General features: G+C 37.5%; 1 protein-coding gene across 1 annotated transcript in view; it reads right to left on the bottom strand.

The window, feature by feature from the left end:
• LOC122082389 (long chain acyl-CoA synthetase 6, peroxisomal-like) overlaps window positions 1-11545 on the bottom strand; it is a 29733-nt gene extending 18188 nt beyond the window's left edge. Inside the window, exons 1-16 of the mRNA XM_042649922.1 lie at window positions 11171-11545; window positions 9677-9737; window positions 9520-9597; window positions 9182-9253; window positions 9019-9100; window positions 8706-8811; window positions 8535-8611; window positions 5245-5289; window positions 5082-5168; window positions 4217-4306; window positions 4013-4092; window positions 3805-3898; window positions 3190-3278; window positions 3002-3090; window positions 2247-2376; window positions 1965-2083 (exon numbers count right to left, since the gene is read on the bottom strand). Coding sequence (XP_042505856.1) covers window positions 1965-2083; window positions 2247-2376; window positions 3002-3090; window positions 3190-3278; window positions 3805-3898; window positions 4013-4092; window positions 4217-4306; window positions 5082-5168; window positions 5245-5289; window positions 8535-8611; window positions 8706-8811; window positions 9019-9100; window positions 9182-9253; window positions 9520-9597; window positions 9677-9737; window positions 11171-11285 — 1414 coding nt within the window. The 5' untranslated portion in view covers window positions 11286-11545. The remainder of the gene's footprint in view (window positions 1-1964; window positions 2084-2246; window positions 2377-3001; window positions 3091-3189; window positions 3279-3804; window positions 3899-4012; window positions 4093-4216; window positions 4307-5081; window positions 5169-5244; window positions 5290-8534; window positions 8612-8705; window positions 8812-9018; window positions 9101-9181; window positions 9254-9519; window positions 9598-9676; window positions 9738-11170) is intronic.
• Between the last annotated feature and the right edge of the window lie 3260 nt (window positions 11546-14805).

Below are 14805 nucleotides of genomic sequence, written 5' to 3'. Positions count from 1 at the left end.
TTTTTATGGAGACAATAATCCAGAATTGTACCTTGACTGGATTAACAGCTTAGACACATTCTTTAGATGGTACGGGTTGACTGAGGCTCGAAAGATCCTATTTGCAGAGGCCAAACTGAAAGGCACGGCCCGAGTTTGGTGGATCAAGCAGCAACAACAACAGAACCGAACCCGAGGCATTGGTTTGGTCACTACTTGGGCTGAAATGTATGAAGTCATGAATCGGCGATTCTTGCCTTCTGATTACAAGCAACGCATGCATCTCAGGTTTGCACAGTTGAAACAAGAGAATTTGACCGTTGAAGAGTATGTTGCTAGATTTTATTATTTGGCCTCTCATTCTGACTTTGAGTGGGATGAAGAAGTATTAGTGGCACAATTTCGCAATGGTTTGCACCCTCAACTTAGTACTGCCCTTGCATCTAGTCGATTACCTATCATGGAAGATGCTGTACAAGTATCATATCAGGTTGAGGAAAGTCTGAAATGCCCATACAACCGGAGAAATTTTGTAGATACTTTTTCTCGAGGTACTAGTTCCGTTCTGCAACAGTCTCCTACCCAAGAGAGGTCATCTAGCAAACCACAGGCTAGTGCTACATCTATGGCCTCTTCACGACCTAGTCAGCCGTTTTCTCCACCTCGACATGTTTCTGAAATGTCATCTTCACGGTCTACTCGCTCATACTCATCCCCTCGGCGTGGTTCAGATAAACCTTCTGATTCTTCAAAATTTACAGTTCGGTGCTACTCATGCCATGGATTTGGACATATCAGTGCCCAATGTCCCAGCCGTTTGGTTGTTTTTATTGATAAAGATTCTCTTATACCATATATTCCCGAAGAGCAACTTGGTTCTGACACAATTGATTTAAGAGAAGAGCATGCAACAGGTGAAGTCAATGACACTCTTAGTGACGAAGACCAACATCCTTTTTATGTCATTCGTCATGTGTTGACCATTCAGAAGGCCACTGAAAATGAAGATTGACGCCGCAGTAGTATTTTTCAGACTCGTGTCAAGTGCAATGACCAGTTGCTAACCTTGGTCATTGATGGAGGCAGTTGCACTAATGTTGTCTTTGAAGACGTTGTTCATAAGCTGGGATTGAATATAGAACCACATCCTAATCCTTACAAGGTTGCTTGGGTGAACAACACTAATCTCAAAATCACAGATAAGTGCTTGGTCACATATTCTATTGGTGGATTTAAGGATACAGTCCAATGTGATGTCCTCCCTCTGAAGGTGTGCCATATCCTTCTTGGTCGACCTTGGTGGTTTGATAAGAAGGTACATCATTGTGGCTATGCTAATACCTATGCCTTCAAGCATGCCAACAAGACTATGAAGTTTCATCTTGCCAAAGATCTCCCTGAAATTAAGCTCAAGAAGATGGTGGGATCGTTTCTCATTCAGCGTATTCCTTCAGACGGTCTCCTCGGTCCTTTCCCTAACTCGACGGAGTCGAGTTCTTTTCAGAGGAGGAGAGTTGATGCAGATACGGCTGCCCTTACCCGGTTGGACCAACATGACTGGCTTTGGAACCAAGAGCCACGAAGAACCGGTCCAGCCCGGGGTTTTGGTCCAACAAGGGTTGGAAATAAAATTAGTAGTTTACTTAGTATTTTATTTCATGCTTTTATTTTCCAAGCTTGAACGTAGGAGTAGGATTTATTTCCTTGCTTTGGTTTCCTTTTTTATAGTTGTTTCCTAGTTTAGGCTAGTTTCCAATTCGGTTGAGTTTCTAATTTCATATTCCTATTTTCCTATATATTGGTTGTAATCGATTGAAGACTTAGAGTGATTTTGATTATTGAATGAATATGTTGAGTTTGTGCACTAGTGAAGTGTGTGATTCTCCTTTTTCCCCCTCTCTACTCTGATTTCCCCTTCTTCCCTCAGGATTCTCCACCACTAGGTTATCAATTTTCGTTCTCACTAGACAATAAAAAATGCTTACCACAAGCTGGGTTAGGTGCGCCAACATGACCAGATAAGATGTCACCCTCCTCCATAAAAGATATAGTACAAGAACTCTCAGTCATCCCATATCCTTCAGATACTCGACAGCCAAAGCATCTGTTTAAAAAAATTCATGCACTCGTTGTAAATTTGTAATCAAATGAATGACTAGACCAAGTATAAAAGATAAAATATAAAATAAAATTAAAATTAAAAATAAATAAATAAATAAAGATATAAACAAGCACATCTTAAGCATGAGGGGAAAAATAGAACTTACACCCTCAAAAAGTCCATGACATCAGGGGACAATGGTGAGGCACCAGAAACGAGAAGCCGGACTCGTCCTCCTAATTTCACCTTTATTTTATTGAATACCAATCTGTCCCATATGGGTGATGGAATCCTTCCTGAAACAATGACACATAAAGGAATAAAATGAATAGACACCCAATACACATCAACAGACATCACAAAAATCAGTCATCTATCAACCTATCCACCCACCCTGATGCAATACACTCAAAAGTACTCCAATCTCATTGATGGATAAGATACAGAACAAAGCATATATACAATCAAGCAAAAGGAAGCAATGAAATTGTGTGTTTCAACTTTCAAGAAAGAGAATTCAATGAAAAAGCTGAGCAGGAAATATTTGTATTCCCTACTAATCCTACATAAAAAAGTGACAAATCAGAACCCAATAAAAAGGATGAAATGGGAAAAACAATTATTCATTAACAATGTTATATGAAAAATTCATAAAAACAAAGTCTCTAACCTAAAGGCCTAGTTGTTCATGCTCCATATGAAAGGCAGCAATCAGGCACCAATTGAAGCAAGGAAAAGGAATATAAGAAGAATTAGTTCTAACTGCTATCTGTAGGAAAACGTCTCTGAGATGTTTACAGTTTAAAAACTTTAACTAAAGAAAAGACAATTTTTTATTATAAGTAAAGAAAATCCTCTCAGGAGACCCCCCCAAAAAAAATGAATTAATTTAGAAGAGATCCCAGCTATTGATTCATGTACCACTTGCTATCGCTTGCTTCTTGGAATTGTAAGCAGCATTAAATAGCCTTTCTCTTAGAGAACCGGAAGCCTTCACAGCATTTATAATGCTGCAAAAATAAAGCTAGTGACTTATCTCCTTGACTGAATGAGAACTGAATGGACATATTCGAAAACATGAAAAATTCATTATAGTAGTGAAGAGTTACCCAGAATAAATTCTGTTGTACAGTCGAGGAACGCTACAGAAAACTGTCGGTCTCAGAGCCGCCATATCATCTATGAGTTTCAAATTATCCTACAAATGAAAAACCAATATTCAGCATGCAAGGTAAATATCCAGTAATAAATGGGGGAATGGGCGAAGAAATGTTAACAATTGCAAAGCATTGGGATTCCAAAGGCAAATATATTACATAAAGCTGGTATGGATCAATGAAAGGATTGAGCAAGAATTCTAGAGACATGCTGCCATTCACTTACTTGATTGAACTAGCAATTCAATTGTACATCAACCAAGTGGATTTTTTTTTTGGGGGGGGGGGGGGGTGTGGGGGAGGTGGGGGCGGGGGATTCTGATATGTTACAATTTGTGTGCCTCAATGAACCAAAGAGTATCACCCCAAAAAAAGACAGTTGTTCCAATATCTTCTAAGTTCTATCTACCAGTGTATGTTGAGGTACTATCACTAGAACTTAGATATACAAAACACTTGAAAAACTGAATGCTCCTCTCTAAAAGCAACAATGGGAAATATGCATATAGCACCATCAAAAGGTAGATCATTACTATCGAAGAAATGGTACCCAGAGGATTCACATACCCCTTGGTAAAAACCAACAGCAACTCCACAGTATACAATCATAACTTGGTTAGCTCGCTCAAAAATGTGTGCCAAAGGAAGATAGGAGATGTAACTGTTAAAACAATGGACAACTTTAGAAAAGGCCACACAACAGGGAATAAATAGCTAGCATGTAATGGGACAATGGTCGCACACTACAAAATAGAGAAAATTAAACAAAACTCACACGTCTGTAGTGTTGAATTCGATACCAAGAATGGCACCAGCAACATTTGCTATGAAATTCCCATGACTTAACATAGCCCCCTTCATAAAGCAACAAAGCCATATTTAATAAAGTTGAAGCCATGCTAGAAATGGAAAATCAACTTTTTTGCAAGTCAATCATAGAAAAATTAAAATAAAAAATAAAAACCTTAACAAATGATACCTTTGGTGTCCCAGTTGTTCCACTCGTATAGCAGATGGTTGCAATATCCTCAGGTTTTGGACGAGAAAAAGGCTGAAGATTACTGCGGCCCTGAAATGCAACCATTTGTTTGATGGTATAACAATTAGACAAGTATGCAGGAGCTATAAAACTTCCCCAACATGCACATATTGTTACTTGCAGTAACATTGTCTGGAAAGAAATGTCGTGAGACAAGTTGTTTTAAATGGTCTGCAAGGCTTACCCTTGAGGCAGGCCTTAAGGAAAAGACTGAAGGTTAATTGCTAAGCGAGCATTAAATTAAAATATTTAAAAAAAAAAAAAAAATGTCTTCTTCAAATTGCAAGTAAATTAAAATGAAGAGAACGAAAATGGAAATTTTCCTAATCATTACAAACAATGACCATGCAACTAATTAAACTTTACTTCACTTTCCAAACAAATTTTCTTTTGCTTTGGGGTGAATACTTTCCAAACCAATTACTTGGATTTGAATATGAAAATATGGCAGGGTTAAGGAATCTTTGAGAAGTCCAATTGCCATACTTGGAAAGATTTTAAGCACAACAGTGATTTAAAAAGCTCCTGTTTTGCATTTTAAATCAATTTCTACTTCCTTTCATTTTACCTTACTTGTAACCAGACAGAGCATAAGTGATTCAGATACTGAGATTCATATAGAACAATTATATAGATAGGCATGGAAGTTGAAAATCAATACTTGTCACAAATCCAATAACCACATAAATACATAATAATATCCCTACGACAATTAAGCTACAAAAGACAGAATCTAGTTCCTACTCTTTGTATATTTAATCCATTTTCTCAAAGGTGTTGCTGAAATCCATGACTATACAATTACCTGCGTAAGTAGTTTTGAATACGATATAACTTCAACTCCAGTTGTTGAGGGAAGCGATGGCATGTTCCCATCTATTCCTCCAACTACCTGCGTTATAGAGACAAAACTAGTACTTATATCGTTCAAGGGTTCAGCGAGAGGATCGTCAGGTATACATCCATACCACTATCAGACATACTGATGGAATCTCAGACAAGAAGCTCAGCAACTGCAAATTACATGACATAAAAGTGAGAAATGCCCAGAGAACAAGTTTAGAGTTACAAACGAAATACAGATGTGGTAGTTAGAGAAATGAGAAGTGAGAAATCTAGTAGAAAGACAAAAATTAAAACAATCAGAAAAGTTAGAACGATAAATGAGTGGTTTTATAGATTCTCAAAAAATAGGAATCATTTGTTATTTGAGCTTCTTCCCCAGTCTTATCATCAGAAAAGAGAGTTCTTAGAGTCCCCTTTTATATTTTGAGGAAATATCACTCCCCTCCCCCTAAACTGAATGATTCTATCTTCTGTCCCTCTCCGTGAGAAATGACTGTTGAATTATGAAATTAAATTTCTTAATACCCAAACTACCCCGCATATGTTGAATACCGATTTTACCCTTTATAAAATTAGTTCCCCAGGATCACAATCGTCCTATTGGGTTTCTCGGCTAACCTTGCTAGAACTGCTAGAGAATCAGTAACAAGATCTTCTCTTTCAGCAGATATGAGAAGATCAACAGCGATGGGACTATGATCAACCAGCGATGGGACTATCCCTGCTTCAATCACCATTCCATGGCTCCCCGTGTAGAGAAGAAGCCCAAAAATCAAAACCACAACATTCTTTTTCCCTCTTGGATTCCCCTCCCTAATCAGGTTCACCAAGGAGGGGATCGCCTCTGGTATTTCTCCTATCAAGATCTTGTACTCTTCCACTGAAGAAAGATAAAACAGAGTAGCAGCTGCGATTTGGTGACAATCCATCTTCAATCCCCTGCTTAGAACATCCAGAATCAAACCCACCATTCTTGACAATCTCTGTTTTGCACTTGGAATACTTGGATATATTCAATCAAGCTGCGATTGCATTCTCTTGGATTGATGGGTCACTGGAAGAAAGCAAAACCAGTAGAGGACGGATCGTATTGGCTTCTGCGAAGCAAGCCCTTTTGAAAATACTGAATTTTGAGAGCAAACGGATCTCATAAGCGGCTTTGCTCTTCTCTTCCCTTGTTCCGACTACAAGGATAGTTGGCGAGCTGATTCATGGCTTCTGCAGCTGCATTACTGCCGGCAAGAACTGTTCTTGTTATGTCACGACTCCAACTGCCAAGTTCAGCAATTGGAATTCCATTATTGGAACAGATCTTCTGGATAAGCTTCAGGAGAGTTGAATTAGGGATCAGTTTGGTGGTCGTTAGATTCTCCCCTGTTTTAGGACAGGTGAAGTTTCCAGATTTGAGCCATTTAAGGATTGAAGATCGATCATAAGTATGACCTGTAGATGTGGTCACTGGATCGGCCATGAGCTCGAAAGAGATTGGGCATCAAATCCTCCAGATTCAGGCAACTGAGCACCTCCCCATTGCATCTGAAATCCGAACGATTAGTACTTCTACAATCCACAACATCGAACATGACAACTCGACTGAAACACATGAAACCCATTAGACTGCACAGCAGCACAACCTCCCTCTCCTGCCCCTTGGAGCTTTCCGAATCAATCTCTTCGTCCAAGAACTTGATCTCCTTATTACATTGGTTCCAGCTTCGAATCTCAAGGTCTTCAAGAACCCGTCTAACATCGATTCAACTAGGAATGACCTTGCTCTCGAACTGATCTAAAATGGCAAGAACACCTTTCGCTGCCCGTTCATCATCTGTTCGACATAAAATTTTGCCTTGAAAGCTTGATTGGCGACTAATTTGACTAATTCTCGAACTTCCCTATAAACATCGATCGAACACAAAGGGAACACATCCAGCGCTATAGCTATCATCCTGATAAATAATCAAAAATCCGTCGATACTCGTTCACACTTCATCGGAATCCAAAGCGGAGCTCCTTCCCAGGTACAATCCTCCAACAAGAACTGGGTCTGAATATCTTTAGAACCCAAACTGTGCAAAGCTCTTGTAATATTTCCCAAACTGAGAGGGCTTCAGCAGGATTCAAGCAGGCAGAGCTTCAGCGCAAGTCTAGGGTTCCAATCGATTGCTGCGCAGAAAGAAATAGAGTCTAGGTTTTCAACCTTGAAGAAGAAGAAGAAGATGAGTTGAGAGTGAGGAATCAGGTTCTGAACACCCCCTTCCTCAATTTTTACTTCATAAATATTAAAATTAGTATTCAAATTTCATGATTTAACAGTCATTTCTCATGGAGAGGGAAGGAAGATAGAATCTTTCAGACTAGGGGGAGGGGAGTGATATTTTTTAAAAGGTCTAGGGGAAACATGATATTTCGCCATAGTACAGGGGAGGGGAGTGATATTTCCTCTTATATTTTTGATGAAATTTCTGTTATCAATAAAAAGAGGAATGATGGAGACAAGCAGTCAGGAATTCAGAAACAGAAGTTAAGAATTAAGATAAAGTCAGAAACGAGTAAAATCTGGTTATCTTCATGGGGTGGATGGGTTCTTGGATTTTGATGGCAGGTCAAAGCCCAAAGGAGAAAAAGTTGGTCAGGTTGATGGAGGTTCAAGAACAGGTGAAGACCAGATCTGGTTTTCTGATTATTTATCGGCAACTGTCTTTAGCTGTTACGAATCCTATTATTGGTTGCTGGGCTCCAAGACTAGCATAATCCCTTTTCCTTACAATGTGATCAATGTTACACACAGCTAGTCATATAAATCCTTTCTCGGTTAATCCCTCTTTCTCAAACTAACCCACTCTACAACCTTAATCCGTTGCCAGTTATCACCAACAAAAAAATTAAACAACCACAACTGCCTAGTGCAGTTGGTTAAAAGTGGTGCAGTAAAGCCCATCCTACCAGGAGGTGTTGGGTTTTGAGCCTCCTGGTCCTCATCTTTCCCCCCCCCCCCCAAAAAAAAAAAAAACCCCCATAGAGTAGGTACCAATAAACAAAGATAACTCTCCAAAATCTGAGTCAGTAAAATGAAGTATCCCATCACATAGTTTACACTGCTGTGTAGAGAAGTTCCAGCCTCCAGTATGATATAATTCTACAACAGAATTTCACCCAGTGAACCTCATCATAATTAATGTTATGGAATATATATTATTATGATGTTAACTTTACCGAAAAAGTCACTACATGCACATGAGTTTGATGTCTACTCTGCACTAATACTCATGCTTAGTTTTGAATATCCAAATTTAAGTCAACTCCTAAGAGACTATGTTTTCGGGTAAAAATAACAGTTCAAAAGTAATCATCGTGCCGATCATCTCTCTAGTCTTTAAAATGTGAATTTGAAAGACCCAAGTTCAGAACTCACAATGTTCAATGTCTGTGGGACGCAAAAAATAGCTTGTATAAGAGCATGATTTGCAATAAATTTAACAGCATCTGGACCTGCAGAAACAACAAAACACTAATTGTAATGTTCACTGGCTTGGCCAACATAGGATAAGATCCTTACAAGTATTTCAAACAGCTAAGAACATACCTAGGGTATCATATAAAGGAACTGAGATGTATGAATATGCTGAGCAAGCATGATCAACAATAAGCCACTCTGGTCTGTTTATAAAGTATAGTCCAATGCATGATCCCTGTTTGGGAGGGAAAAAGGTTAATGCACAAAAAACAAAGAATACCCCAGCAAAAAGAAAGACGAAGACTTAAGGGAGGGAAAAAAAAATAAGCACAACTTTTGGTTTTAGATGTATGGTTAGGCATGGCCATAAGCATGTTAAAGTTCACAGGTAAGAAAATTTTCAAAGTAATATTCAAAGGAGCAGAGATGAAAAATAACTCACCTTAGGTATCCCATGATATATTAGACCAGAACCTATTGCTGACCGAGCAGTACCTGCTTCTCCAAATGTCATCCATTTGTACCTTCAGGTGTGGAGAATGAACACAACTTGGTAAGAAAACTTCAATGGAACACTGCAAGATCAGTTTTGAGAAACTACTTACTCTCCAACTGTTCCATCCACCCGGATTCGGGTACCCAAATACTTGCGATCTCGGAAATTCTCAACTGCATACCTAAATTAATAATTTAAATAAAATTCTGTCATTCAGATAAAACAGAAAATGAAGTACTAGGTTGCATATATCTCTAAGAAAAGTTTAGATGCAATAAGCAATTCATGCATAAAAATACGCCTACTTACATAGATAATTAATTAGATACCACCAAACATACGGCACCCGAATAATTATCATATACATTACAATAATAGCAGTATGGAACCCAGAAATGAACAACAGGAGTAAATGAATTAATGGAGAATAATACAAGAAATTCTCACTCAAAGTTATCGTGCAAAGTTCCAACTTCAGGACGATCATCAAATCGACTCACAAGCTTAAATGGAGAGCGTGCCGACCTGCCATGCACATATGGTACTTAACCAACAGTCATGTCTTTATTATTTCAAAGAGGAGCCAGGAAGGAACCAACCCTACCTGTATACATTCCACTTTCCTGATTGCAATTTTTCAGGAAGAACCACACTGTACCCCTGCGCTGCTCAAAATAACCAGTATATCATGTTATAACTCAGCAATTAGATCTAAATTCCAAACTCAAAAAAAAAGTAAAATAAAACAAAAACTTATAGGATTTGACCATATCAAGTAGTCAGGAAGACAAGAGATTCTTAGTTAAAGTGTACAGAACCTTAAACCCAAAAGTGGGTGTACTGTTAAGCTTCTCTACTGAACCACACCCCACTGCATTACGTGTTTGCGGTTCCAATAGCTCGAAGAAATTAAAGACAATCGATAGATGTTTAGTGACTTTTTCTATAGAAGAGTACAAAGAAGAATTAAGATGTGGCATTATTCTACCACAAACTGGTGGCCGACTGGCAATCTATAAGTGACTGTTATATGATGATATGAAAATATCAACACAGTCAACCATCATGGCAATAACATGAGATCATTGCTAAGAAGTCTGGGAGCAACTTACTACTCTCTAAGTTTCTCAAGCGCGTGATAAGATAAGATCCTTGGAAGGAGTTGAAACAGGAGTGAAAAACAGAGGAAGATCGCTTCCTATTACTTTGCCCCTACAATCTTCAGCTCATCTTTGTTGTGTTGTCAGCTATATTACTTCACCAAATTGATACTTAATAAAATATCAACAAGCATAATTGGTGTGGTAGAAAAATTTAAACAGCTATATTAGCTGCAATGCATTATGACCTTTCCCAGACCCCACAGTGGCGGAAGCCACATGCACACCCTTTTTTTTTTCTATTAGCTGCATACAGATAGGCGCCCAGGGGAAATTCTTTAGAACTGATTTATCCTTTGGCTAATGCCACAAACAAATATGATGACTGGATAAGCAAGCTAGAAGACCGAAACAAACACAGGAGCCTTCTCGACACCAGAAACAATATTAGCATCACAGATGATCAGTTACCCTTCAAATTCTCAAGTATATACATAGTTTTGAACAGGTAATTCTCAACAAAATCCAGATCGGTTCACACGTTTGGACCCAACAAGGGGCGTAAGACGCCAACCATATTAAGAGCTCCAGTCAGCGAACCAAAAAGGGAAGCACAGTGTAGTGGAGAGGAAAAAAGAACATAGTTGCCTTAGTGTCATTGAGTAGCGCCAGAATAACAGTCAAGATTCAAAAGTCAGAAAACGATGATAACAACAAAACCACTAAATTATAGATTTTAGCTTTCCCACTTTCAATGGAGACCCAATATCTACAACTACAACAGAACTTGTTTCTTTCCATCCTATTGATTTTCACGCATTCCCTCCCCAACCCACAAAGGGACATCTAAAAAAAAGGAGAAAGAGAAATGATTCCGCTTGGATGGAACTTTGACAACAATAATGCAAGTGAAAATCAAATAACAGCACACACAAACAGAGAGAGAGAGAGAGAGAGAGAGAGAGAGAGATTGTATAGTTCGTGTCTGGGAGATATACCAAGGCCGAACTCCCCGGCGGTGGCGTTCCGAGATAACTGCGACTCTGATTGCCCAGACGTGGATTGAAGGTGATCCTGAATTGCTTTCAGGCGACGTTGAGCCGTTGAATCCATGGAATATTCACGAAGAAGTGCTTCGAATTGTTTATCTGGGTAGAACAGAGACTGTGAGGGAGATTGGTATTTGGAGTCCAGAAACTCTAAATCTGAAAAAAAGAAGAACAAAGAAAATAAATAAAGGAATGATAATGGGAACGCTTCCCAATGACGGTTGCGTGATAAGATAAGCTTTGATATTTCATAAAAACGGAGAAACAGAGGAGTGGTATAGATAAAGATGATGGGGTATTGTTTTGTTATGAGAAGTTGAATCACAGAGACGTCATTGTTGCTTGTTTTGTTTACCGAAACAAGAAGAAGATGTATCTCTTACCAAATTAAAAACCCAAAAAAAAAACAAAAACACGAGAAGAAGTCATAAGTTTCTTGTTTGCCTTTTCAATTCTGAGGTTTCCATACCTCCATAATCTTTACCTTCCCTTGTCAAATTTGGCAATGATAAAATTAGGATGCAGTTCCTTCACCCACGGTGAACCAAGAATCCTCCATGGGTGAAAGCTTTTTTTTTTTTTTTGGAACTACGGCATAGGCATCTTTCACCGTCAGGAGCCACCCCTTCATGTGTCTAGGCTTACCCAACAATATATGGTAACTTTTTCTTACATTGTGAAGGAAGATATTCTTAGATCACCATAGGTGATGAGAACCTTTTTCATATAAATATATATATATATATATAAACGAATGAATTCTCTATCCCGAAGTACACCCTTGCAACTAGACACAAGAAGCATACCATAAGTACATGACCACTGCGTCTTTCCTTATCGATGGCAATTTACGTGTTCTCTCATTAGTAAGATAGAAACCATTTTTTTTTGCTTATATAGAATTGGGTGCGAAAACACTCAATTACCCCACCACAGTTAGGTATTTTCAGGCCGAGCCATATATTGGGCATTCACTACGCTAGACTGGTAGAATTTCCATTCCCAGATATCAATATCAATCCATGATACATGATATACATGGCTGGTATTTTAGACTTTTCAAACAGTATAAGGGTAGAAATGGTATTACACATCCATTCTCTCTCCCCCATTTGAAAGTTAAAGCGATAATCATGTATGAAGTACGAACACAATTTGTGCGCCAAACCTTAAAATATGGATAAAATTTCGTACAGTAATAGGAAAAACCATTAAAGAATTCCACGTGGATAGTCTTTCTACACTAAAGAAATAGTGTGGGACCAACCTGTGTAGCCTGTCAAATAGGGATGGTTATATGGTTATTTCGATCGGACTTTTGTCCCCACAGGCGATCTTGTGCGTCACCATTCACAAGAATTCTTGAAAAAGTCTTGTAGTAAATAAAGTCGATATGAGAAAATAAAAAATGAAAGGATTATGTAAGCAAGTGGTATTGAGGATAAGGTTGACAAAACAATCTCATACATTGAAAGGCTTTTCTTTTGGCTCAATGGGCGCTGTCAAGTGTCAATTATAGGTATGTAAGAAACAAAATGTCTTGCGTTTGAACCTCTATCTGTTCCATCTTAATCCCTTGTACATGGTTCTGGTCTACAAGGATGTAAATCGGTCAAACTAAGTATTCGAAATGTGATCCAGAATCGAACCAAATCCCACCTCAATTCCTGTACTCAATTTGTAATATATATATATATATATACTATATCTACTATAATATAATAGTATTATAAAATCTAAAACTGAAATTATAATATATTATGTTAAATGTATTAATTTACTATAATATATTAGTATTATATTATATTAATATACTATAATAAATTGTTACCCAAATTTGCTTTGGTTTTGGTTCTAACCATTGGTTCTTATGCTGAAATAGAAAAGTAATCAAGTCCCAACTTGGTTCTTTTCTTTAGTTCTGAATTGTAACCATATATAATCCAGTTCGGTCCAATTCTAATTATATGATGTAGAACTGAATTTGATTTCGATTTCAGTTTTGATTTGACACCCTTACCAGTCTATAGGCTCTAGATTAAGGATGTGAATTTATAACCGAAACTGTTTACCAAAATCGAACCGATTTGTTTACACCAAAACTGTAAAGCCGTTTAGTAAATGGTGTGGTTATGGTTTCAAACTTCAAGCCGACTAGTTAAACGGGTCGGTTCAATTTTAACTGCGAAACCCGTTGGTTTCAAACCGAATTGAAACCATTTAAATCGAACCGTTTAAAACCATTTAAACCGATCCGATTAATCCATATAACAATTAAATAAAGCAGGGCAGTAATCCGTATAACAATTAACAATTAAATTAAGTGTCCATCCTGCTTTGGCATGATTTATTGCAATTTAATTCAAGTTTAGGCTTTAGATCATGAATTTGTAATCCATATATGTTACTATTTGTTATCATAGAATGGGTGTTTTGGCTGAACCACCTGTCATTTTAATATTTTATGCTGTAGAAGGATGGATTTGGATGTCGTATGATATTAATTCTATATGTTTGAGAATGATCATGCAAAGAAATAGCACTAGATTATCAAATTAAGACGGACCATCATTAATATAGAATCTCTTATTTGTGGTTGCCAATTATTTTTGAATAAGCTTATGATCTTCAGTTTAGAGATGGTTGCAAGTTTCAAACCGATTGTGAACCATTTTACATACCGTATGGAATAAACCGAAATTGAAACCATTTAAAACCGTGAAACCAACACCGTTTAGAAACCGTGGAAACTGAAACCGTTTACTAAACTGTCATAGTTTCAGAAAGTGGAACCGTTTAGTAAATGGTGCGGTTATGGTTTTAGTCAAATAAATATGAACCGAACTGATCTACACCGTTTAAATTGAAACAAAATTGATTAACACCCTTACACCGTTTAAATTGAAACCAAACTGATTAACACCCTTACCCTAGATGATGATTGGATTGTCGGTGACTATAACAACAAAGCAAAAAATATGAGGAGGGAGATAAGCATAGAGGCGCAAGCATACTGTACTTTAGTGGCTTAAGAAACCTTTTCCCAAAAATAATTTATGGCTTTTTGGCGCATTTTTATCTTTCATAAGAAACGAACTAGTGATTCCACAAGGGCCTATGTCTGAGTGTTGGAGCCATGCTTCGGATATGATCCTTTTTCCAATAACCTTTTGACAAATTTTATTTTTCTAACCCTTTTTGTATAAGACGTAAAACATTTATTTTAGAGGGTAAAATATTTTCCATATTTTCCTTTCATATATAAATTTAGAAAATTTGTAAAATAATGACATATTTTGAGAATGACATAATAACAGCATACTTTCTTTACAATTCTTGTCAGTCATTGACTCTGGAGAATGAAAACTATTTTTCCCTAAAATATGGGCAGTAGGAGAACGGGTCACCCGTTTTGGTTTTTTTTTGTCGTTTTCAAAATAATTAACCTTCTGATTTTAATATCCCGTTCAAATTGTCATCCATTTTAACACGTCATAACGAACAAAAAAATTTTGTAGTTCCCGTCTTAACTATTGTTTGGATTGGTCAAGTTGATTTTCAAACCCAATTTTAATCCACAGAGG

Source organism: Macadamia integrifolia, chromosome 1 (assembly GCF_013358625.1).
Source record: "Macadamia integrifolia cultivar HAES 741 chromosome 1, SCU_Mint_v3, whole genome shotgun sequence".
Lineage (NCBI taxonomy): Eukaryota > Viridiplantae > Streptophyta > Magnoliopsida > Proteales > Proteaceae > Macadamia > Macadamia integrifolia.
Note: the sequence above shows the minus strand (reverse complement) of the source record. Positions and strands in the feature narration are given on the sequence as shown.